Consider the following 25,416-nt stretch of genomic DNA (forward strand, 5'->3'; position numbering starts at 1 on the left):
AATATCATTTCATATCTCCTACTTAATCCTCATTTTACTTTGCATAAATGCACATATGTACACATTTCACATCTGTATATCATTTGAGTGTAGAACTCTTTCCAGCAAGCTGTGAGTTGATTGGAATTTCCTATAATAATATCTTAACTTAGAGAAAAAGTATACTTCCATAGCCTATATTTCGATGTTGATAGCATAAATCTCACCTTATTCTGAACTAAGAGAAAGAAGAGAATTGTTTAGGAATGGATATAACAAATATTGTCCATAAGTTTCAGGGACATTTTAATTTTAATGCAAACATCTTTATGCTCCAAAAACTTACAATACCTCTGAAAGATTTTTAACTTTAATAAAAGATACAGATTCTAGACAATGAGATTAGATGTTTGAATTTGGTTTAAAAAATAATGTTTTATAAAGTGATTAATAAGATGGGTTCTCAGTGGTAGAAAAAAATTACTGGATATACTTTTGGAAGTGAGGAAATAAATTTACATTCAAGAGAATCTTTTTTTGAGAATATTATAAAGAAAGAGTAAATTCAATCTCAATCTCATAATATTTTTATTTTCTAAAGGCATAAAAAATTGTTTTTCTGTCCTCACGAGAAAATAATTATGTGAGGTTTTGACAGTGTCTTGAAGGGTTAGTATAACTAAATGCTTGTAAAATGAATCAAATGTTATTGATTTTGCATACCATAAGTATACATCAATTTAAATAGAGGATGGAATAATATGATCTGGTGCCCATAGTGATACACACACACACACACACACACACACACACACACACACACACCCCACTACCTTCTTCTCTAAGACGGTATTGCTACCTTGTTTAAGGATATGCAGTTGGAAAAGTTACCCCCAGAAATGTTAGTAATAAAATGTACAAGCTTTTGGTTTTAAACAAAAATGTTGGAAGTATCACATTTAGAAATAGCAGATGCAAAGGCAAGAAAATGGATAATCGATACTTTAGTAGAATATGTATAAAGATTTTCAGTTGAACCAAAGGAATGAATAGATTTTGCTTCATGTTTATTTGGAAGGCCACAGAAACTGACTAATAACATAAAAGACCCTGGCTTACGTCAGTTTGATTTGGAATACAAAGTGACAAGAAACTAAAAGCATCTTTTAAAAACACGAATAAGATTAATATCAAGGAAAATACATTTGGGGAAGAACAGTGAAATGTATTTCAATAAACCACGTTTATATCAGAACGGTAACTATGCGTTTAAAATTAAATTGACTTTATTAGTTCTTACATTTGCCTAATTGACTGTTTTATGAAATAGAAGATTTAAAGTCTTGATCTGTATATTACTTTCTGATATTAAATTTCACTGAAAGGTTGATTGAAGTTTCCTTTTTAGAAAAATCTTCTATGTGTCTAAGTAATTAAATCTTGTCCCTCTTTTCTTCTGATGAATGAGGGTGGTCTGTATTCATGCCTTTAGAGCTTCTGATGCCGGTTTAAATCATTTCCAAAAGTCAAAGGTGCAAGTGAATTGCAGAAGAGAGCTGCACAATAGTGGTGAAGAGAGTGTGTTCGACAATTTAGAATGTCTTAATAATACACATATGAGTCCTGTGGTAGAACTTTATGGGCTTACAAGACCATGTAATCATCGAGCCTCAGTCTCTTGAGGCTCTCTGTAAGTATACAGGCACAATAGATGACCTCATCATTCTAAGGGAGGCAGAAGGGAAATTGCTTATTCTCTAGTGCACCGCAAGCATTAAAGTGCTCTATATACAAGACAGGCAGGCATTGTATCTCTGGGTACTTGATTTCAGTCAATAACTATTTTTTAAAAGGCAAAATTTGAAATAGAATGCATTAGAAGATAATGGATTTTCATTGGTTTTACTATCTTTTCATATTCTCTCTTAATGGACTGTGAGTCATACGTGGTACACAGAATTTATATTCAGTGCACTCATTTTACTGCAGATGTGAAAATTGTTAAGGGGCACATTTTGTAGTTTTTGTTAAATGAGAACAACAGATATTAAAGTATACTACACACTGATTACTTTTTATGGCAAATGTGTTGTTGTTTATGAGAGTCAGGTCCACGTTGTTTCCTTTTGGGCATCTCTTTCTGATTAGTAAAACTTTAGTCTTTAAGGAATTCTAGATCTTCCTGGTGTCAATACTTGATGACTTCATTCAAACTGGATAGATCCCACTATCACTGAAACAATGCTGCCCAAAACTGAGTTCTCCATGCAGACTTCTGGCTAAGCTGCAGATTTATTTCTCTAATTGCCTTCTGAATAACCCTGTTTAAAACATATCTCTCATAGGTACCTCAGATTATACTCAAAATAGAATTCCTCATTGTTGTCTCCAAACATAGCCCTCCTCCCTCTGTCTTCGTTAATAGTACTGTCCGGGACCAGGCTAGAAAACCAACGCTTCTCTTTTTCCCTCCCCACCACCGGGCACAGTGCTCTGTAGATTATTTCTCCTCAACGTCTTTTTAATCTCCTTCCATTCCCTGTGTCCACCACTACTGTTTTAGTTCAGACCATTATAATCCCTCACCAGCCTGACTGTAATAGCTTTCTGTCTTGTTTTCACCATTCACGTCTGGCTTGCTTCCAATCCACATTCAATCTTGTTTCACACTGGCTTCTGAGTGAGGTCTCAAGTACAAATGTGATTATTTCTTACTTCTGCTTATATGGCTCTCTGTAATTCTCAGAATAATATAATTTTGTATTTGGTACCCCTAGGTCGTAAAGACATAGTATAGTATGTCTTTAATCTTATGTTGGCTGCCATCGTCCTACGTTCCCTTTTTGTCTTTCATTCACCATTCTGAAAAACTATCAGCTCCTGTAACTCCTGGAATGAATGCCTTTATGTTTTGGTTTGTTATTTCAGTCTCTGTGCCGTGCATAGGATATTCGCTGAACCAGCCACCAAGCCTTCCTATGACCTCTCCATTCTATTTTAAAACTGTGTATGTCACCTCCTCCAGGAAGCCTTTTGGTACCACCCCCTGAACCTTGAAACAGTTACTTAGCTTCCGATAGGCAGGTACTGTTCATAGAGTTTATGATACAAAAGCAAAATTTGATGTAAGATGGTTTGATTTATCCCTGTCTTCATTGGATTTAGAGCAACTTGAGAAGAATGATCACAGTTTGCCTGATTTTAGTTCCAAGAGCTAGTTAAGGATATTAATAAGTGTTTTTGAATGATTGAGTACAATGCTGAAATTAGACTTTCGCCTCTCAAGTGTTCCATCTATTACAGTACAAATGACCAAATTATTTTTAATCTGCCACGGTTTTTCCTTGTGTCGTGTATATCTGTTTGGATATTTTTTGGTTGCATGAAAACTGTTTGAGGTTCTATTTTTGAAATATCACACTAGATCATAAAACCATTCTATTGTTATCTATGCATTTCCTACTTGTCAGTATCATTAGTGTCTATTATCTTAATAAAAGGCTTTATATCAGTCTTCCCGTGATGCATTCTTTCTCTTTCAGGTCCCACCTTAAAATGTTGTTTCTTCAGAGTGAGCATTCTGTATGATAGAAATCAGATGATTAGGAAATGAAGCACACAAACTGGGAGATACTTCCTAGGAAGGTTCTTAGAAATATTGACTGATTTAAAGGACTTCCTAGAAACTGGGCCACAGTATGTGTATCAGGAGCTTCAAAACATCTGCATTAAAAGGAATTGATCTATCATAGATATTTTGAGTGTAGCGAAAAAAAAGACTAGAATGATTCTCCTCCTCCAATTCTTATGATGTCCACCATTCACCTATCTCTTTGCATTGAAGGGAGGAAAAGGAATTATTGGATCATTTGTACCTGCTTTGATATGGTATAGGACAATGAAGGTTAATCAAAGAACTGATTTTTTTTTAACTGAAAATTGCCTCTAACTTAAAAAGGTGACCCAACACGTGAGAATCACAATCGATATATTAATTTATCGATATTTTAATCGATATTTTAATTAACAAATATGTTTGAATACCTCAGCACACTAGTCATTACTGTTCACTGAATTCCCATTATGCATTAAGTATAGCATTACATTTCCATAACAACCCTAGATGTTACAGGTACCGTTTTCTCCATCCTGTACCTGAAAACCCCTATGCAATTGCATAGTTTGCACAGTAGTGTACATCTGTTCATTAAACACAGATGTTACATTCCATAGCCTCTTCCACTATATTTTAGGTACTGGAGAAAAAATAAATAACGTGTAGTGCCTACCCTAAAGCAAGACAGCATAATAGAAGACAGGCAAATAAACAAGGATAATGAAATATGGGAAGTATTTTAATAGAGGTATATAGAGAAAGCTATACGGGGGTGGAGAGTTTATACTCTGCTAGATGAGGGGTCTTTGGGGTAGGAAAATCAAAGAAAACCCTAGAGAAGGTAATACTGAATTGTGATGAAAAAAAAGAAGAAGTTTAACAAGTAGGCATGGTAGAAAAAAGTCCAAACTGAGAAGACAGTGTATGCAATGACCTGGAAGGCATGAGTGAACTTTGTATCCTCTGGGAAGGGCAGAAGTATTTGATGATAGCTTGTGTTTACAGTGCACAGAAAAGCAGTAGAAGAGGAGGTCAGAAGATTGGAGGGAAGCCAATCATAAAAGACCAGGTGTTATGGAGACTAACTGCAGACTTTTAATTAGGGAGGACATTTGCCAAGTAGAATACTGTGTTAGCAGTGGGAAGAAGGGAAGACAATGAGCTGAGATTGGAGGCAGGGAGATTATTTGAAGGTTATAGCCAATATAAGATTGTATACCAACTAAAATAATGAATACTCATAAGTAAATAAGAAAGGTTATAATGAAAGACCTGCGTGTGCCATGGAGTGAGAGAAGATGAAAGATACACAGCAGCTGGAACCAACATGATGACTTGGTCATTTACCATCTTCTGGTATACTTCATCAGATCAAAATTCTTTAAGCCATTTTTAAAAGTCTATTTGTGGAATATTTGTTTTGATCACATGTTGAATCATTTATAATATTTTAAAACTATGTCAGGGTAACTTGAGCTTTTTCAACCAATTTGATTTTGATAAATTCAAACTTTTGAGGGGTGATATTAAGTTATGAAAGAAAATTTAAAAATCATTTATTTGAATAGAAAAATATTTAATTCTGTATTATTAGGGTATTGCTGAATAATGCAGTATTTAAGACTGATAAATATAAATTTAATGTGTCAACTGTAATATGCACTTTAAAATCTGAAGAAATCATGTTCACTATGTTATAAGTATCCTGAAAACTGACATTTGATGTATTTGGATTTTTTTTTTGTATGTAGATGTCTATCTGTATGAATGACAAAAATATGTAATGAGTGCTCTGAATGTATGTATATTTACACGTATTTGGGCAATTCTCTATCCGTGTGCAACTAGAGATATAAGGATATTAACCTCGTGTTGTCTTAGAAACGGTATTAGATTTCATCCATACCTTTAGGTAACATGATCCTGTAAGTAATCTCTGATTCAATTTCTTCGATTTATTTTGTTTTGTTTCACTCTGAAGCAGTGCATGGTATTTAAACCAAGCGATTGCTCTCCTTGATTACAGCCAACTATGTAGCCTGTTTCAATGCACTTGATGATTGCATCTTAAAATCACTAGACAACTCTTTATTCTAAGACTGGTTGACACACACCCTTAAGTACCAAGCAGTGTCTGCCTCACTGACAGTATTCCCCTCATCCCCAGGAGCCTTGTTATCCTTCTTCAACCGTAGCTCATTAGTCAGCTCCAATATTTTTTGATCCTTCTTTTTGAATTTAGCAGTCCAGCTTTATATGGAAGTCTCAGAGGAAAGGCACGAGAATTCCCATATCTAATTTTGTCTGTAATTCTCACCCGGAGTTTTCCCTAGCTTTAAGAGAACTGTTTGTGCATAATTGTGTGTGGGTGAGGGGTGAAGGGGGTGGATGTCTGGTATGTATATTAGATCTTATGTAATTTAATTTCTTCTCCCAGAAATTTAGAGTGTCTGTACTATATTCATGTCAGCATTCACCAGTGTGGTTTGATTTCAGGAGCACTAGGAATCTCTCACTGTAAAAGTTATCCCCTCACCAAAATTATACAGTACATTGAGTGTTACTGGTAGAGATATATGTTTTGTTTTGCTTTTTAATTTGTATTCTCCTATAAGAATGTAAATGGTTTGGGAAAAGTTAGCACAGTTTTCTTCAGAGCTTTACGGCACGGAGATTAGGTAGTGTTTTTGGACAGTAACTGAGGGCTGAGGTAAGAGCAAAGATTTCTTGAGAGGCAAAAATATGAGGCTTCAATCCCTCATCCTAGCATTTCAGCAGCTCAATCAAATTGCTCCATCAATATTTTTAAAAAAAAAAATCTATTCAATGCTGAGGATTGAGAGGTAAATAAGATAATAAGAATAATGATAATGATAGGGGCAACTGATATTTATTGTGCCATTACTAAGTGACAGGCGGTGTTCGAAGTACGTGTGATCTTCAACACAGCTCTGTGAGTCCGTTATTATTATTCCCATTCTGCAGGTGAGGAAAATAAGGTTTAGAGAGGGTAAAGCACTTTTCCACGGTGAAAGGGCTGGTCTGACACAGACACTTGGCTGGTGAGTGGGAGGGCAGTCCATGAGAATAGCCTTTGCTCATACTGCGTACACTCATGTACTCAGTTCTTAAGTGCCAGTTATTCAGAGGGCATCACTGGCAAGATAATTTTTGTATGCATTTTTAAAAAAAAGCTCCATCAATTTGCAATCCTTTAAATTTGGCCTTAATTCCATATTAATTCTTACATGGCTTCCAACTTCATGTCTATTCTGTTATAGCTTCTGATTTTATTTTTAAACTCATGTTTCATTTCCCTTTTTAAAACTTAAATGAAAGTGGTTTAGAACATTTTCAGCTATTTAGCTGGTCTGTGTCTAACGGAATTTTATTCTAATATATAGAAATACATATTCAACAAATTTTTGCAATTTTAATTACAAATAGTCCAATTTGTAATTAAAATAACTATGTATTAATGGAAGAAATTGTATTATCTTCTTCAGGTAATTACTCTAAAGTTCCTGTTAACATTTACAAATTAAGCAATGTTCCCAAATTTAAAATTATAATATTTTGACTATATAGTGTCAGTGCAGAGCATCTCATTATATGAGAGCTTTTAAATAAATCAGGGGGTGAACAGAAGGATTGTGGCTTTATTACAAAATAAATGGAGAGAATTGCATTCTAATTGCTGTATATAAAAGAAGTATGTTAATTGTTCAAGTAAAAGAAAATAACCAAGAATAGTAAAATAATATGCAGAAATGTTAAATAGAAGCTGTTGTCTATGTGAGATATCCAAAGGAGATGTGCATGTTACAGTGTTTTTATCCAGCTAAGGAAAGGACTATAATAAAATCACGTTCACTGATTCACTATTGTTCATAAGCTTATTTGATATTCATATTAACCCTGAAGGCTATCTAGGATCCTTAGTGTATGTATGTTCCTTTCTTAGATGAAAGAACAATAGAAGCACAAGAAGTAGAATGCTTAGTTTTAAGTAACCTGTTGGGCCAGTGATAGAGACTCTTTGCTACCAAAGTCTCTACTTGGTGGTGATGGTGGTGTTTGGCTTTGATACTAGGAACAGAAAAAACTTGGAATGCTTGAAAGATCAAGTTTTTAACTTATTTTCTAAATGTTATTTCTATGCAAAATCCCTACCCTGCACCCCTCCAAGAAAAATCCTTCCATTATAAACATGACATTAGATCCTAGTGTCTTCTATTCCCCTTTCATTATTCTTATTTTCTTTAATAATAAAGTGGATTTCTTCTGAGCTCCTTCTATGGGCTCCACAATTTGCAGATTTCATTAAAGCAGAACAGCTGTGTTCTGGGTAGTAGCCAGGTGCTCCATCTATGGGAACTAAAGACATGAGGAGCAAGACCAGAAAGCTCGGTAATATGGGGTTAGAGAATTGACAAGGACAAGGGCCTTTTAATATCTGAACCAAATTAACTGTAGAAATAGAGGCTTATCTCCTCATCAGGGTCTACGTGTGCCTTGGAGCCTTCTGTTCTCCCATCCTCAGTGGGAGGTGGAGTCTGGTGCCTGAGACGTGATTAGAGAGATTAGATTTGGTCGTCCCATCTCCCTGTATTTTATTAATCTTTCATTTGCACTGGGATTAGATGAGATTCCCTTAGCGAAATCCACTGAAAAGATTCGTTCATTTTAATATTTATGCACACTTTCTAGTCCTTAAAGTGGATTCTTTTTGTCGGTGTGCTTAATTGGATCAGTGGATTTCTTCTTATTAACATTTTTCTTTTTAGAGATTAGGGTTGATGAATAAAATTAGTGACATCTGGCTCAGCGCATCTGTTAAATGCAACTCTTTTGATGACTACCTCATATACTATGGGATAAAATGAAGATTTGCTAGAAAGATAAAATGTTTTCTTTAGAATCACACAGTAAGTGTCGAATTATTAGAAATAACAACTCAAACCAAAACTCCAATGTCCCATGACTGTCCAAAAACAGAATGTGGGGAAAGATATTTAATGGCACTAAAAATTAATTTTGAAATCCTTACTTTTTTCAGGTACGAGAATAGTGTGTTAGCGTTCTTGGGATGAGATAAAAAATTTACTCAATGCAAAGGGTATCAAAATGTAGCCTGAAGCATTTACATACTTTAATATCATAAAATAATATTATTTTAAAAATATATCAACAACTTTCACTTTGAAGTTTTCTTGTGGCTTTTTATTGACACTATTCATTGGGAATATTGCTTTTTTGCAAAGTGGATTCATTGTGTTTGTGTTTATATTTGTGTTTATTATTGTCCTTGAGTAAGGTTTCTACTCCAGGGCACTATTGACATTTTGTTAATTTTTTCTTGTGGGAGTTGTTCTGTGCATTAAATGATGTTTTAGAGGATCCTTGGCCTCTACTCACCAGATGCCATATCCTCCCACCAGTCATGACAATCAAAAATGTCTCCAGACAATACTGAATGTACCCTGGGGAGGAATATTGCTTTCAATTGAGAAACACTGTGCTACAAAGGCATAAGTGATTTTTTTTTAAGATTTAAAATTCTAAATAATTAGAGCTACACATAAAATGAAAGCTTAGAAATAAATAGCTCATGAACACCAAGAATTTTTGAATCTGATACACACTTATTTGAGTGCTGTCTCTATAACTCTGACTTTGATTTTTGACAAATTGTATGCCCTTTCTAGGTTTTATTTGTTTTGTCAACTAAAAAAGGAGATATTAGTATATTCGAATGTCACCCGAAGTGTCATTCTAAAACTTAAATAAGACAATGCATAGAAAATGGTTAACATACCTGCTGGCATACAGTAAGAGCTTAATAAATATTATGGACTTTGTTACTACCAGTGGCAACAGTGTAAATAATATAGGCTAATTTTATCTCAATGCAAGGCTATGAGAACAAAATGGTGTTATTAGCTAAATGGAAATAGTATGGTAAACATTTTGGCTGGCTCTCTTCCTTTAATTATTTAATTGTATAATATTTAGCATTGTCAAAAAAATAACTTTTATTTTCTGTGTATTTACTTAAGGAAATATCTATTTAAGGGAGTATCTACTTCCTTACATAGCTTTACTACCTACAGGTCTTATTAAAGAGTTCTCAAAGCTATTTTGTGTTTTTACAAAATATATCTGATACAGACTTACCAAAGTTATTTATTTTAAGTAAATCTTAACAGATATGTCTCTTCTTTTTTCTACATGTATCTGCTTCGTTTGAATGCCATAGTTGATGTTATGAATAACTTGAAGGTTTTTCAAATAGTCATTTAGTGCCTTTAATACATGGCGAGGCGCTGAATCCTGAATAAGTCAACAAAATGTGTCCAAACTTACAAGGCAGCAACAACGTAACACTTTATGGGTGGAAGTTTACAGAAGAAAATTTGATTCAGAACTTGTAAATGATTCTGTAGTCCATGTCAGAAGCAAGCTATAGATGTAAGTCATGTATTTTAGAAGAATTAGCAAAGTGAGGTGCTTCTTTTGTTCTGTTACAAATTAGATTTTTCTTTCTTCCCTTGAGAAGCCAGACTGAACAATAGAGTACTCTAAAAGAGAGAATCGCTGAACACCAAGGCCATGTTTTTGAAAACTATAAGAATAGAGATGCATACTTGGCTTTCTGAATCAATTATCAATGAAATCCTGTTATGCCATTCAGAATAGAGGCCCCAAAGTCAAGGTTTGCTTTTCCCAGCATGTGCTGCTTTTAATAGACTTAGCCTTGGACATCCATAAAAGACTTATTTTTGAAAAATCTAATTTTCTAGCAAACACTTTTATTTCTTAAAAGTTAATAGAAAATGAGGACTAATTTGATTTGCTCCCCAACATATGTTGTCACTTTGGCTCAAATACTCTTACAAAAATTAAAAAAAAGAAAGAAAAGAAAGAAAAGAAAAAGAAAGAAAGAAAGGGAGGAAGAGAGAAAGAAAGAAAAAAAAAGACAAGAAAATGAGGACGAATTTTGCTCTTAAAGTAGCCATAAGACACTTAGCTTAAGTTTACTAGTTACTGGCAGTAGGTTCAAGGCTAGATCACCAATGACCAGTTGCTCTTCTACAATGAAAAAAATATCACTCATGTACTTCTAATCTCCATTCAAACAAGAAATTAGAAGTTTGTGTGAATATAATACATTACTATTTCAGAGGGATGGGGAAGAAGGAGGGCATGAGTGAATATAGTACATAATATATTAAAAATACAGTACATATACAATATAAAATTGAAAATATAAAATACAATATAGCTTTAAATACTGCTCAGCAATTTGTAGAAAACCAGTCAGAAATGTTATCCATGTTCTTAAGTTTATCTGTCCAAATAAAAGGTAAAATTTTATTTGTGGCCAAGAAATATCTCTAGTTGTTTTAAAAATATTTTTTATTCTGTAATTCTTGCATGAAACCGTATTTAGCTCCTAAATTATATCAGTATTTCATCAATTAAATAAAATCCTTTACATTTTGATTTCTTGTTCTAGACTTTCAAATAAAGATTGTGACTTATTGAATCATAATTTCATTTTAAAAGTGTTTATAAATATACAGTGACAAATGGAAACCTACTTATAATATGTTGAACTTTCATGAGAGTGCCACAATTATTTTTTGAGTGTTAAGTCTTTATGTGAATTGATAATAAAGTTTTATAATCCAGAGTAATATTTGCTGAGAATAATTTTCCAAGCAATTTGATCTTTTTTTTTTGTTTTTTAAATCATAGAAGGATCATGTTTTATACCTCTTATTTTAAGTACTATGGTGTTAGGAAAATAGGGGACTGAAAATACTAGCTGAGGCCAGAGAAAGGCACCTCATGATTACATAAATTCTTTGTAATATAAAACAAAAATCTCCTAATAATAATTTGAACTTTTTAAACGCACTTGGTCTTTTACCTAGTTGTAGCCAGTTCATTGAAAACAACTTCCTAAATAAATTCTACTTGCAAATTTGAAAGAGAGACAGAGAGAGGGAGAGAGAAAAAAAGAAAAGAAGTATGTGTGTATAAATATAGTGAAAGTAGAAGGAGAAAAAAGTAGATGCAGGAAATGACATAGATTTATTTTAGCATAACCAATATTCTGCATTAGTTTTATTATTCCATCATCTGCAGATTACCCAGTTAATACAGTATTGTTTATCCTGAGTTATGCTAATAGCATAGAAATGGAGAAATGTTGGGCTCTAGGAATCATGGATTAAGCTAGTATTTAATTTTACAAGGTGAGGAAGACAGAAATCTGCTCATTTCAGGATACTGAAATAATATATGTTACCAGTCAAATATAATTCATTATGTGAATCAGAAAAATATAGCGAAATAATCAAGAAGGATCTAAAATACTATTTATATTTGTTGGTTTGCTTTGATGCTTTACATATATATATATATATATGTGTGTGTATATATATATTATTTTTTACATTTTTAGTTGTTTTCAATATAGTTTGAGAAAAAAATGTTCCTAGTTCAGTAATTTTGTTTACTTTGTAATATTGGTGTTTTAACAAAATCGAACAGAATTATTGGATTGAATGACTCTTGGTCTAAAATTCTCTGATTAAGAGCTGGAGATCCATACTCTCCTCATTGTATAAATGCCGTGAAATAGAATTGTTAAAGCCTACGTGTGTTACAGTAGATAGCTATAACCATGCTCTCCTCTGAGGAGGTTGCACTAGTTTTGTACTCCTGTGGCCAACTTTGAATTTTGATTTATCGCTCTGGACTTTCAAATAAAGATTGCAACTAATAGAGCAATGATTGCATTCAAAAGTCTTTATTAATGTACAATGATAAATGGAAGTATGTGTAGCCTCACTCATTGTTCCACACTATCAAGTTGACAAACCTTACTCAAGCGATAGGTCGACACCATTTTTTTTCATTCTGGGTAAAATTTAAAATCAATTCATGTACCCGTTCTGCAAATATTTTATGTACTTTGCTCATTTGAAGATGAACAAATTTTAGGGGGAAAAAAACACATTTGGAAATCTACTTTAATAACGTCTTATCTGAAAAAGAATTTTCAAATGTATAAACTGCAAATTTTAAAATGAAGCACCATGATGATAAGAGTATTTCAGAGCTTCACTTTTTCCCCACGTATATAAAAGTATAATTCACAGTGTATCAAAGCCTAATATTTAGTCTCTGTTATCAAATAAAACTTACGAAAAAAATTAGCAGCCTTGAAAATAAATAAACCTTTATTAAAAATAATTAGATATCAGTTGTTGCTTAATGTGAATTAAAGAGTCAAGGAAATTGAAGAGATAGAACAGATTGGGCATTAATGAAGTCTATCTGGATCATAAATAAACATTATTTGTTCAGTGAAATATTACTGTTAAATTCATGAATGTTTAAAGAAAAGTACGATGTCACTCTTTCTGTAATGTTTTGTATATCACTATAAATATTCATGAATAGTGAGTATAAGTTCAGGTTATCTATGTGAATATAAATTTTGATATAACTGGTCACTTAGTATTGATTGGATCATGCTTTTGCATATGAATTCACTACTCCCTCAGATGCACTATGAATCTGACCCAGCTCATGAATATTCACACACACACTGATCTTTCTGGAAGTAATCACATCTATAAAGATGAAAATCTTGTTAGTTTTCAATAATGAGAAATGCATTAGGATGTTGGTCCCAGAACAATTTTACAATATCCTTTTTTCATTTTTTTGGTAAATGATAAACTTTAATATATAAACACATATACTGTACAGCTTTCATGATAGAAGCTCTTTTTTTTTTTTTTTACCTTTCAAAAACTTGTGCATGATTTTGTCTACTTCCTTTATTTGCTGTGGTTACTGAAAAGAATAAAAGTTGAACAGTATGTCCAGTCTTTATCACAAGTTAATTTCCACGTTTTAGGTTTGGTGATAGATTCTCAAACGCAGAGTAGCACAATGTGCTAATCTGTTGGGGACATGGTACATAATTTACAGATAAAGACAAAAAAAAAGACAAGAGATTATCTTTCATGTTTTTGTGAAAAGGGAAAATAATATTTTAAACCAGTTAGATATTGAATATGTTAGACATAGGATGCTATAATCATGGAGGCCCATAATTATCAATTATATACTATTTTAACCCACATTATATCCCACGTTATAGTGCTTCTATATAATGTGAAGCATTATATAGAAGCATAATAGTGCTTCTAAACATATAATGAATGTCATATGTTTGTAATACCTGTCTAGCGTCAGTCAGCAGTTATAAGTAGGTATCAAAATTAATGACCTAACCCTTATTATCACTACCTTTTTGAACAATAGTTTTCAATTAATAATTATTAATTGAACTAACCAGAAAAAGAGAAAATTATTGTTCATGAAGGTAGTTATAAAGCCGCAGCTACTTCCTGTTTCTGACACTGATATCGTCAAGCCTCTGAATGATTTTTTCTTTGGAAATGTGTATACATTTTTTTGTTGTGCAAACACACTTACTGAACCATAATGGCAGACATGTGTTTTGTTTTGTTTTTCTCAACTCAGGTAACAGACCAGATTATGTTAGCATATCACACAGAATCATTAATAGTAAAGATAGGTGATCATCAAACTGCGCCCTGAGGTGTCCTGTAGATTTCTTCAAAACCACTTCAAGGGGAGGAATGCCTCCTACCCCTTCTCAACCAAAAGAGCTGTGTCTGTTTTGTATATCAGAGTCGCAGGAAGCAATTTTGCCCTCCAGGGGTTATCTGACAATGTCTGGAGACAGTTCTAGTGGGTAGAGGCCAGAGACACTGCTGAACATTCTATGAAACACAGGATAGCTCCCACAACAAAGAATTACCCAGCACAAAATATCAAAAAGGCCACTGTCATGTAAAAATGTGTTTGAAGAAATAATTCCCTGTCTAAACTTTTGATAACCACTGGATGAGAGTATTTTCATAGGTAAAGCAATAAATTTGAAAATACATAACATTATTTTGCAAATAAATGAAGACTGATCCAATTATTAATTATAAATTGGTATTGATTTTCCTTTTTTTTTTCTTTTTCTTTTTTTTAGCAACAATTGTGTTAAACGAACTCAACTGGACAAGTGCCTTAGACGAGGTTTTCAAAAAAAATCGAGATGAAGACCCTTCATTGTTGTGGCAGGTGTTTGGCAGTGCCACAGGCCTGGCCCGATATTATCCAGGTAAGTGCTGGGAGATTCAATAGGCACCAGATAAAATTTAAACAGCGGTCTTAGTGTTTCTTGAGAGCACTGTTACCTTCTCCTATACTGTAAGAAAAAAGATAGTTATCATGCTGTTTTTTAAAAGGAAAGAGTATTTCTCCTCGCATGGCTGTATATCTACCAAAATCACTTTAAACCAAAACATGAGAAACAGCTGGAGTATTGGTATCTGGAATCAGGCCAGGTTGCTCTGAGACCACGAGCAGGTATATCTGTGTACCCTGGAGCAGGAGGGCATCCTGAATCCTAAAACAATCCTGAGATAAAGATCCAACTGCCCAGCATCGACCAAGTTGTGAGTCACATCAGAGAATTGAATAAAGTTTTTAGAAACTGATTGAAATGTTTCTTTCCAGATTTCAAGTCAGTGGTTCTGTATAAGAAGTGGATGCTTTTTCTTTAATCAATGAATGTGGATTTGTTAAAATGGGTATGACAGGAAAAGAAATTTCAATGAAAATAGAACTTTCTTATGTGTAAGATTGGTTGGATTAATTTTGAGGGAATCTCAGTGATGATATATACATTGAAGATGAATATATTTTATAAATTAAAATGAATAAACCCTTTGGTAATGTCCTTTATTCTTATGAGGGAGGATAAACAATAAATCTGTAATAAAAATGAAAAGTTAATCACTAGTAAATCGTAAGAATCTGTTGAAAAGACTTTTAGTGAAATATCTGATGGTATTTTTAACTTCTCCCCTTTTTAAAACAAGCTGACAAGCACAAATAAATTATTTTTTTCTGAAAGACATGGCCTGAGTTATGAGATACATGCTAAGTAATTTGACTTTAAACGGTATAGAAGAGAATTCTTCCTGAGACTTGAGTTTTGCTACATATGGTTAACAAATAGAATTAGTCAAAATACAAAAAAAAAAAAAATCACAACAGCAAAAATGGGGTGAAATAGAAATTAGATAATATATACCTTTGTACGGCAATAGGAATGAATAAAAGTATGTCAGCATCATCAGACTGAATAGCATTCAAATAGGTAAAGGCATAACTCATGCATGGTTGCGAATGCCAAATGGTAAGATCAATTGATTTTTTGCAGAAATTCAGTGTGTTAGGAAAGGGCTACTTTGTATTTCCATGTTGAAAAAAAATGGTGAGTTAATAAAATATTAATGTTAATATCTGGTTTGGGGAAAATATCACATAAATTTAATAGTAAAATGTTCTGCTTACAGAAAGACTTCAGTTTAATGTTGCCTTTCTAAAATACTCTTAAGTTATGTTATAAACATGTTAAATATATCTCATGAGGTTGAAAATTTTAGTATATAATATAAGGAAAAAAAGCAACACTGGTCATGCACATAATAAACTTGAAGTAATAAACCTTAAAGTTATATCTGGTCTTATAAAACATTTATAATTTTGAAATATAAGAGTTAGACACTTGATAGCCTATTTAATACACAAATGTAAGAACACCTTTATCAATAATTTACAGCATTATGTAGCTTTTAAGACTTTTAAAATTCATTACCTCATTATAAATATACATATGCGAGCAGTTGAACGGAAAGAGGGAAAGATAAGAGAAAATTATGATAGTGATGAGAAACCAAGAGCCCAGTACCAGAGGAAAATTGAGGATGCCGAAAAAGAAAGGCAAACAGAGATTGTAAGAGAGAAATAGGAAGAGGAGCAAAGGGAAGTTTGCATAAGAAAAAAGAGAGAGAACATTGGAGTCAGGAAGTGGAAGGAAAGATAAGTTGTGCTATGAGCATTTCAACAATGACTCTTTTTACAAATGGCAGTTAACTTTTAAATTTACTGATAAAACATCTGTTTGTTATTTTAAGTGCTAATTGAGGATGATGGGTGTCATGCGGGGTGTCAGGCAGGGTCTCTGGTCCCGCTCCCCACACAAGAACGCAGGATATGGCTAGGCCAAAAAGGAACACCCACGGAGCCATAGGTAGGGGAGTCATACCACTATGGTCTCCCTGGGTTTACACGACGTGCGACCTGCTGTCCGCTTTGCTGCCAACCGACCGACTCTCCTCCACTCTCCTCCACTCTCCTTCAGTCTCCTCCTCTCTCCTCAACTTCCCTCAGTAGCCGCGGCAGTTATATTAGTGGCCAATGGCTCAATGGTTACAGCTGACGGCCAACCAGCCACAGCTGATGGCCAGCCAGTCACAGTTGATGGATATCTACTACCTGAGCCAGCACCTTTCTATGTGAGGCCGAGAGCCTGGAAACTGCTTTCTGGGGCTCTGTCCCCACACTGGGTTAAATTTTTTAAACCCTGTTCATATATTTTCAAATGTGTTGACATTTGTCCACTGTATGTTGGAAAAGATCTTATAAATGTTTAATTTAACTGAATCTATGTGGTTCCCCGGAAGGTTAGTTGTGAGGGCAACCCTGTTCTTCTTGCAATACCTGGCTTCTGAGCACTGGTTTGGCAGACAAATCAATTCACTGAATGTCTTACACGCTGAATTAATTTACCTGTTAGAGGAGGTTATTTAAAATGGCTTTAACTGTTATGGAAGGCACTTGATGCAATTTCAATTTTAGTGAATCTGTTACTGAGTTCTGTTTATTTAATTTATTTTTTCATTATTGCTTAATATACAAAAAGCTCTTCATAATGTATAAGTTAGGGGATAAGTATACACCTGTGATACCATCACCATAATCGATGCCATAAATTTACCCATCATCTCCAAAAGTTTCCTCCCACCCTCTTATTTATTATTACACTTTTTGTGATAATAACACTTCACATAAGATTTACCCTTTTAGCAAATTTTAAAGCGTACAATATAGTATTGTCAACTGTATGTACAAAGCTATATGGAAGCTCTGTAGGACTCAATCATCTTGCATAACTGAAACTTTGTACTCTATGTCTAAAACGTCCTCGTTTCCCAATTCCCCCAGCCCCTGGCAACCACCATCGCACTCGGCTTTTATGAGTTAGATTACTTTAGATAGCTCACATAAGTGGTATCATGTAGTATCTGTCCTTCGGTTTCTGGCTTATTTCACCTAGCGTAATGTCCTCCAGGTTCACCCATGTTGTCATAAATGGCAGGTTCCTTCTTTTTTAGGCTGAATGAGTTGCTCTTTTTGATAATGACATAATAAAACCACGTCTCTTTAACAAAGACATTAAGACGGTATGTAATTTAAAAGTGGAACTGTCTGTTTATGCTGACATGTTTTCAATACATTTGACAACTTTTTTTCAACTTTAAAGGGTTTCTAAAAATGAAGTGATTTTTAAAAATTTCTCAGTAAACCATACCCTTTTCTCTGATTTTAGCCTTTCCGTTTTGATATGGGCCAAAATAACGGAGAGTAGCTCGCTGCTGATTCCTGTCTGTTAAAGGCAAAGGTCAAAAATACTCTTTAAATATTATTAATTATTTTAAATCAGAGTGAAAATAGAGTATATGTCACTTTTACTTAACTGGATTTTCACATGATAAGACTTGGACCTCAGGCTGTATCTTTCTATTAGCTGTGAGAAACTGGGTCGGGTCTCCTAAATTTTCTGAGTCTTAGTTGTCAAATCTGAAAAATATAAAACCTAACTCTCAGTTTATCTTCTGAGGGTTTTTGTGATCAATTAATAATATAATGAAAAATATTTTGAAAATGCAAAACAGTAGGCATTTTGAGAAGAGTGGGTATCAACTAGAATAATTTTGCCTTAATCCGTCTTTGTTTTCAAGTGAGAAATTGAGATTTTAATTAGTTGACAAGGAAGATGAAGTGGAAATGTGGAAGGAGTTCTAAGCAGATGACTAAGCAATAATATCTAGCAGTAACACCATGCTGTACAGTTTGTCAGAAGATGTAGGTGTTAGTCTGTGACCTAAATTAAGTCACTTCTCTGTTGGATTGCCAGGTAAAGTAAAAGATGCCCAGTTAAATTTGAATATCAGATGGACAACAAATAATTTTTTAGTATAAGTATGCAATATTTGGAAAATATTTACACTAAAAAAGTATTTTTTAATCAAAATTCAAATTTAACTGGGTGCCCTGTATTTATTTATTTATCTATTTATCTATTTATTTATTTATTTATTTTTGCTAAATATGTCAACCCTGTCTCTCAGGCTCTGAGTTTCTACATTTGTTAATGTGGGAAAAATCAACTAACCCATTGCGTCACAGAATTATTGTGTCAAAAAAAATCTTGTTTCACCCATTAACTCAAATTTAGAATTTTATAATTTTATTTTAATTCTTGACACTACCTTTTTAAAAAAATTGCCACAATTATTGAAAATAAAGTGTTTTGCAGAAACTAGAACACTCTGACTCACAATAGAATCTAAAAATTTTTCTTGTTCAGTGTTCCGATGTTCCTTGGAGCAGAGCTACATGGTATATGTGAGTGGGTTAAGCAAGTATATACCCAAAGGCCAGGGTGTAAATCCCACTTCCATCACTTGATGTGGTGGTAACTTTTGGAAGACACTCAACAGACTCTAGTTGTGAAACAAGGAGGATAATAATGCTTAAAATGTGGATTTGTTAAGAGAAGAAAAGAAGTAAATATGCTTCTTAGAAAATTGCTTACAAGTAGGAAACGTTGGTGATGTTTGGCCACCCTCATGATTCCTATTTATTCGATTATTTAAACTACATGGAGATACTACTGGCTCCCAGTAAGAAGATGTCTACACCTGCCATAATATAAAGGCACTTCTGCTGGCTGATTCTGAATGGCAGTTTGTTTGTTTGGTAATTAGTGAGGATTTGAACTCTAACATCTATCCTTGGACTGAACATCAATAAATTGTGTTTTCTTATTTAGTTGATATGTATGGGAAAAAGCTAAAAGATGATTGCTGTATTTCTTTTTTCTTCTCCCCTCTTATTTTCCTCTTCCTTCTCCTCCCCCAACCCCTCCCATCTTTCTTTGTCTTTCCTCCAACTTAGTAGGTCAGTAGGCTGTGTGACAGTAAACTGAACATTGTACTGAGGGAAGAGGAGTTCTTGATTCATAGTAAAACTGCGGTCGGCATAGTTGTGTTTTGGCTGTCACATTACATCCTGAACATATTTCTTCACCAGTAACTTGAGAGGATTGAAGAAGATTTCCAGGGCAGACACTAACTTTACTATCTGCTTTGTTTTGTAGGATAACTTGAGTGACTTTCCCTGGTCATATTGTTAGCTTTACGGTGCAGCTGAAGCTGACACCCATGTCCAGTGACACCTTCATTGTTTATGTGCCGACTGTGAAATCACTTTAATTTACAAGTGCTTTCCTTTAAAATCTCTTAACTGACTTATATAAATTAACTTTAAAAATATTAAAACTGCTTTCAAGAGCAATCAACTTTGTGAATTTTCACCCATCATAAAGATGGCGGGTATAAACTACTCATTTTACCTATTAATGTCTCCCAAAATTGTACCAATTATTTCGGTAATAGCTATTGTAAATTAGGAATTAGTGGCTCATTGAAATGCCATTGTAGGCAGCACTTACTCTTTTTAGATAATTAGTTGCATTTACCAAAAAAGGGAAAAATATCGGCTTCATCTTCATATGACATTTTCTTAATGTCTTATTAATCATTTGTTCTTTCTCTGACCTCATTTGTTCATTTCGAAAACATGGAGATACACTAAAGGGAACTGATATATGTTGAGTTACTGTTAAATGTACCTCTGGGGACATTTCCTTGTTATATCTGCTAGGATTTTGCTAGAACAAAATACAAAAGAACCTGAGTGCAAAATATATGGAGTGGCATTTTTCTATATAGATAACCAATTGTTCTTGAGTTGTTTGACACTGTTTGAAAAATAGCCCAAATATATTTTAAATATCTAATAGCAGATGACAAGGTAGTCCAAAGAATCCTCTTTTGGTTATTTAATGAAGGGAGTATTTGAGACATTTCTAGCCAATTTGAAGAAAATGGGATAGCAAAAGAGCCTCAACATTTTTAATGTTTGGAGAAGTACTATTTCAGTGATCAATTATCTTTCAAAAATGCCTGATTTTTCCTTTTTTTTTTTTTTTTTACTTTAACATTTGTGACTGGATATCCACAGGTTCATCCACAAATGTGTTTAATTAGATTTGTTGATCACTGTATAAACAAACTTTAAATGGAAGTGATTACTCTATTTTTTATGTTAATAATTATTAAAGTCCAGTATGTCAATTACAACTGGTGTTAGCTACCAATGACAGAAAATCCGAAACAATTGTTGATTTCAGCATTATGGAAGTTTGTTTCTCACTCAAGTCAAAGAATAGTATTAGTTTCATAGGCAGTGGCTGATAAGAAAGCTTCCCAAATAAAGGGTCTACACGCCTGTTTTAATTCTCTGCCATCTGCTGAGTGTGTTGTGTGCTTCAGGGACTACCACTGCTACTTGTGCTCTTTCTTAAGTGACAAAGAACTGTATTCCCCTGCTTTTTAAGGACACTTCTTGGAAGTCATGTGAAACCTTTCTTCTTATGTAACATTGCCCCGAATTTAGTGAACTCATGGTCAAAGTCACCTTTGAGAGATGGCCGTGAACACAATTAAAAAGCAGGAGCTGTATTAACTAAGAAAGAGAAGAGATCCTGGGGACACAGAACATTTCTGCCTTGGTTACTCGGTGCAAGTCTGTGTATTAAAATAACAAGTTATTTCTGCTCTGCAGGACATTTCAATCTAATTAGGGAGTCAAATTTGATGTATTTTGAGATTTAGATTACAGTACAAATCATTAAATGGTAAAAACCAAATAAGTTAGACAGATTGTAGTAATTGATTTGCTTATAGGAGTTTTGAAAAAGATAAGGTAATTATAGACTAGAGTTATGGGTAAGGTTTACTAACTATGAATTGAAAATGAAGAAGATGCAATTAGATTCAATGAAGAAGAAAAGGCCGGACCTTTTTAGAGGGGAAAATGGTGCAAATTAAAAAAAAAAAAAAGGAAATGAAATATTTTTGGAGCCTAGTAAACCAGCTAATATAATAGTTTGTTACAGAAGAAGAGTTATATTGAATCAAAAGGCTTATTAATGGCAGATTATGTGGCCTTGAATGTCGGAATAGTTTGTCTGGAATATACCACAAACATTCTAGGCAACGAAATCCTATGGCTAATTTTTAAGGAGAAACACTTGAGAGCCTTGGCCAAAAACATGCTGTTATAATGGTCAGATTTGGAATTTAAAAGACCCGAACAAGGGACCAAATAGGAATTAAAAAAAAAAAAAAAAGATTCCTTGAATATAAAAAAATTGACGATATTAGAAACCTTATAAAAAATGAATCGATATACTTACATGTGGCGAAATGATTACAGCTGTAGTATTAGCTAACACCTGTATCACCTCACATAATTACCATTTCTTTTTTTGTGGTGAAAACATTTAAGATCTACTCTGTTAGTGACTTCCAAGTATATAATGCCGTATTATTAACTATAAGAACTGTACTGTACATTAGATCCCCGGAACTTATTTATCTTCAAACTGAAAATTTGTATTCTTTGACAACTCCCCATTTCTCCCACCCACCATCCCTTGGCAACCACCATTCCACTCTCTGTTTCTATTAGTTAGGCTCTTTTAGATTCCATATACAGAGGGTGCCAAAAAATGTATACACATTTTAAGAAAGGAAAACTGTACTAAAATTGTAATACTCAGTATATACCGATAACGAAAGATGAATACAAATCACGTTTGACCTCTGCAATTACAAGAGGTGCTCAACGTGGTTACCATCAGGATCCAGGCACATCTGATTACGGTGAACTACTGCTTGAGCAACATTAACCAAAGTGTCCACTTGTATACATCTTTTTGGCATCCCCGGTATAAGTGATATCATACAGTGTTGTTTCCTGTCTGATTTATTTCACTTAACCCTCATATAAGTGTATCAAACCAACATGTTGCATTCCTTAAACTTACACAATGTTTATATCCAAATTGTATTTCAATAAAAAAAGATAAAATAAGAAATAAAATATAAAAATAGATGAATTTAGTGACAAACATAGGTATAAGTTATGATGACTATAATTTTTAGCTTGAGTAGATATGAGAATGTTTACTGAAAAAAAATCAGAAGTATTTATATTTTTGGAGTAATATGATGAGTTTGATTCACAACAGTAAAATCTGAGGTGTTGACAGGAGAGTACAGAATAGCTCTTTCGACAGCTAAGAATAGGATTTAGATTCTGAATGATATTACATTGCTAGATGTATTCATCAGTTATGTTGTTTGGGGGGCACATCTTATATAAACACAAAATACTATATTATTTTGAAGTTCTCAAATAATCCTGATTTATAGAGGTGATTCTGTAGCCTTATTTTTGTTGCCCTTTTTGAATCTGTCTTTTTTTCACATGTAAGCGTTGTAACAGTTTTTCACTTTGCAATTAATACATATCTGTTCATGTTTAAATTGATTAAATGATTTATTGCTGACAGATGAGAGTATTTAAATAGGATGCTAATATGAAAATGGGAGTGGTTTATAATTTGACGGGATAACACTATATATAAAATATGTGAATAAGTATTGTTAAAAAACTTTAGTTCTTTTTAACTTCCAAAAGATATCTTCCCTGTTCCTTTCTCCTGCATATATTGATAAATTTCTATACCTTGTGCTGTCCATTTTTAAATACTAGAACCATCTTTGCTAATGTAATTCATTTTGTATGTTGTATATTTTAAGATATAAGAATTCAAGAAAAATTCAAAACATTTTTGTAAAAAATTCAAAAGCTATTTAAGCACTTCTCTCAAATATAAAAATTTAAAGAAATATGTTATTATCACCATATGTAAGAAGATTTATTGACTTTCAAAACCCAGAAACTTGTTCCTGTAGAATCATATTTATTTTGTTTTTATAAATATATCATTATTATCATGTAATTGGATTTATTTGCTTACAAAAATAGGAAACTTGTTCTCTCTGAGTTTACATTTTCTCTATGTAACATATATCTGAAATTATTTACCAGTGAATCATTCTCATCTTTTATTTCATAGAACTTGCTGTGTTGCATCTTATTTCTGAGCTACAGATAATAACTGCATATTAGCCATCTAAATGGTTAAGTCTCTGTGTACTATTTATTGATATTACACTTAACCACACATCTTGTCCTTGTTATCTGCTGCTCCTGCTGGCAGACAAATAACCCTTTATGTTAACTGCAGATATATTATGCGGATTATCTAACATCTGCAGAATTAGCAGCAAATCACTTTGTAATAATATATTTTTTTATTGTATATCTTTTATTATAATCACTATGGTGATTTATTCTGGCCAGAATATTGTGTATCTGTATGTGCATTTCTGCCATTTGTTTATCTATAAAGTAAAGAAGCATTCTGGACATATTGTAGTTGAGATATCAAAGGTACTCTCAAGCCAATGCAATGATATCATCTGAACATTGTGTCTCACTGTTCAGAAACAAAATGAAAATTCAAATATCATTTGATTAATTAAGTCAAGTCTGACCTGCAAGGAGGGAAGAACAAGGCAAAACTGCTGTTTCTGAAGTAACTGAGACATCCTAAGAATTCTAATTCCAGTAAGATCATTTTGCGCATGAGGAGCCCACAAGAGGATGAGACAGAAAAAAAAAAAAAAAATAAAATAAATAAATAAATAAATAAATAAATAAATAAATAAATAAATACTAAAATGTGTGTGTGTGTGTGTGTGTGTATAAACATATTAAAATTCATTGCAAAAAGAATCTAAAAAATTTATTACAAAGTGATCTGGAGCACAACTTAGATGGTCGCTTCTCTAGTAAAATGATCCAATTTGACATCGTTCTCTTACTGACATCTGGCTCCCTTACTCTGGCATTCAGATCATGCAAAGACTCTAACCCAACTTATGCCTCCACTTTTATCTTTTACTACACAGTTCAATCTTCACAGTGTACATCTATATCCCCCACCCCTTTATTTGTTTAATTTTAATTTCATTTTATTTTCTACAATGTTCCTTTTCTTTTCATATCTTATATACTTTGTTCCTAGAGCGCCATCTCTGGTCATACGATTCCTATCCATCAATCAAAATAGAATACACGCACCACTTTCAACATGAAGGCTTTCACAAAAGCGGTCTTTCTTTATCCTCTCGGAGAAGTTTGTTTTTAATTTATAACAATGGCTATCAAATCGTATATTCTTTCAGAATGTATGTTATATATTTTCCTCTTAAAAAACAATGCGTTATAAGCACCTGCAGGTGGAGATGGCTACTTGTATATATGTATGTTTCACATTATGTAATGCAGTGCCTTGCATATAGTGAATGATAGGTGTTTGTTAAATTAAGCTGGATAAAATAAGTTAAGATCCTAGGTACTAGAGCTGACAACAAGTATCAGAGTAGAACTTCAGAGAACTCTGTTTCTAAATAAAATGAAATAAGGCAGGGGGAGCAAATGGAAAGTGCCAGGAAACATAGTTATAACTATCTAGGTGTCCGACTGTACACTTTTCCTATCCCCCACCCCTTACCTATGCTGGTATTCTCCATGGGATT

General features: G+C 33.3%; 1 protein-coding gene across 7 annotated transcripts in view; it reads left to right on the forward strand.

The window, feature by feature from the left end:
• The window catches only part of CACNA2D1 (calcium voltage-gated channel auxiliary subunit alpha2delta 1), a 457,063-nt gene that overhangs the window by 314,204 nt on the left and 117,443 nt on the right, over positions 1-25,416 (forward strand). For all 7 annotated transcript variants that reach the window (XM_033088705.1, XM_033088698.1, XM_033088699.1 and 4 more), the window contains exon 7: positions 14,691-14,822. In XM_033088705.1, coding sequence (XP_032944596.1) covers positions 14,691-14,822 — 132 coding nt within the window. The remainder of the gene's footprint in view (positions 1-14,690; positions 14,823-25,416) is intronic.

This window comes from Rhinolophus ferrumequinum, chromosome 20 (genome assembly GCF_004115265.2).
Source record: "Rhinolophus ferrumequinum isolate MPI-CBG mRhiFer1 chromosome 20, mRhiFer1_v1.p, whole genome shotgun sequence".
NCBI classification, from domain to species: Eukaryota; Metazoa; Chordata; class Mammalia; order Chiroptera; family Rhinolophidae; genus Rhinolophus; species Rhinolophus ferrumequinum.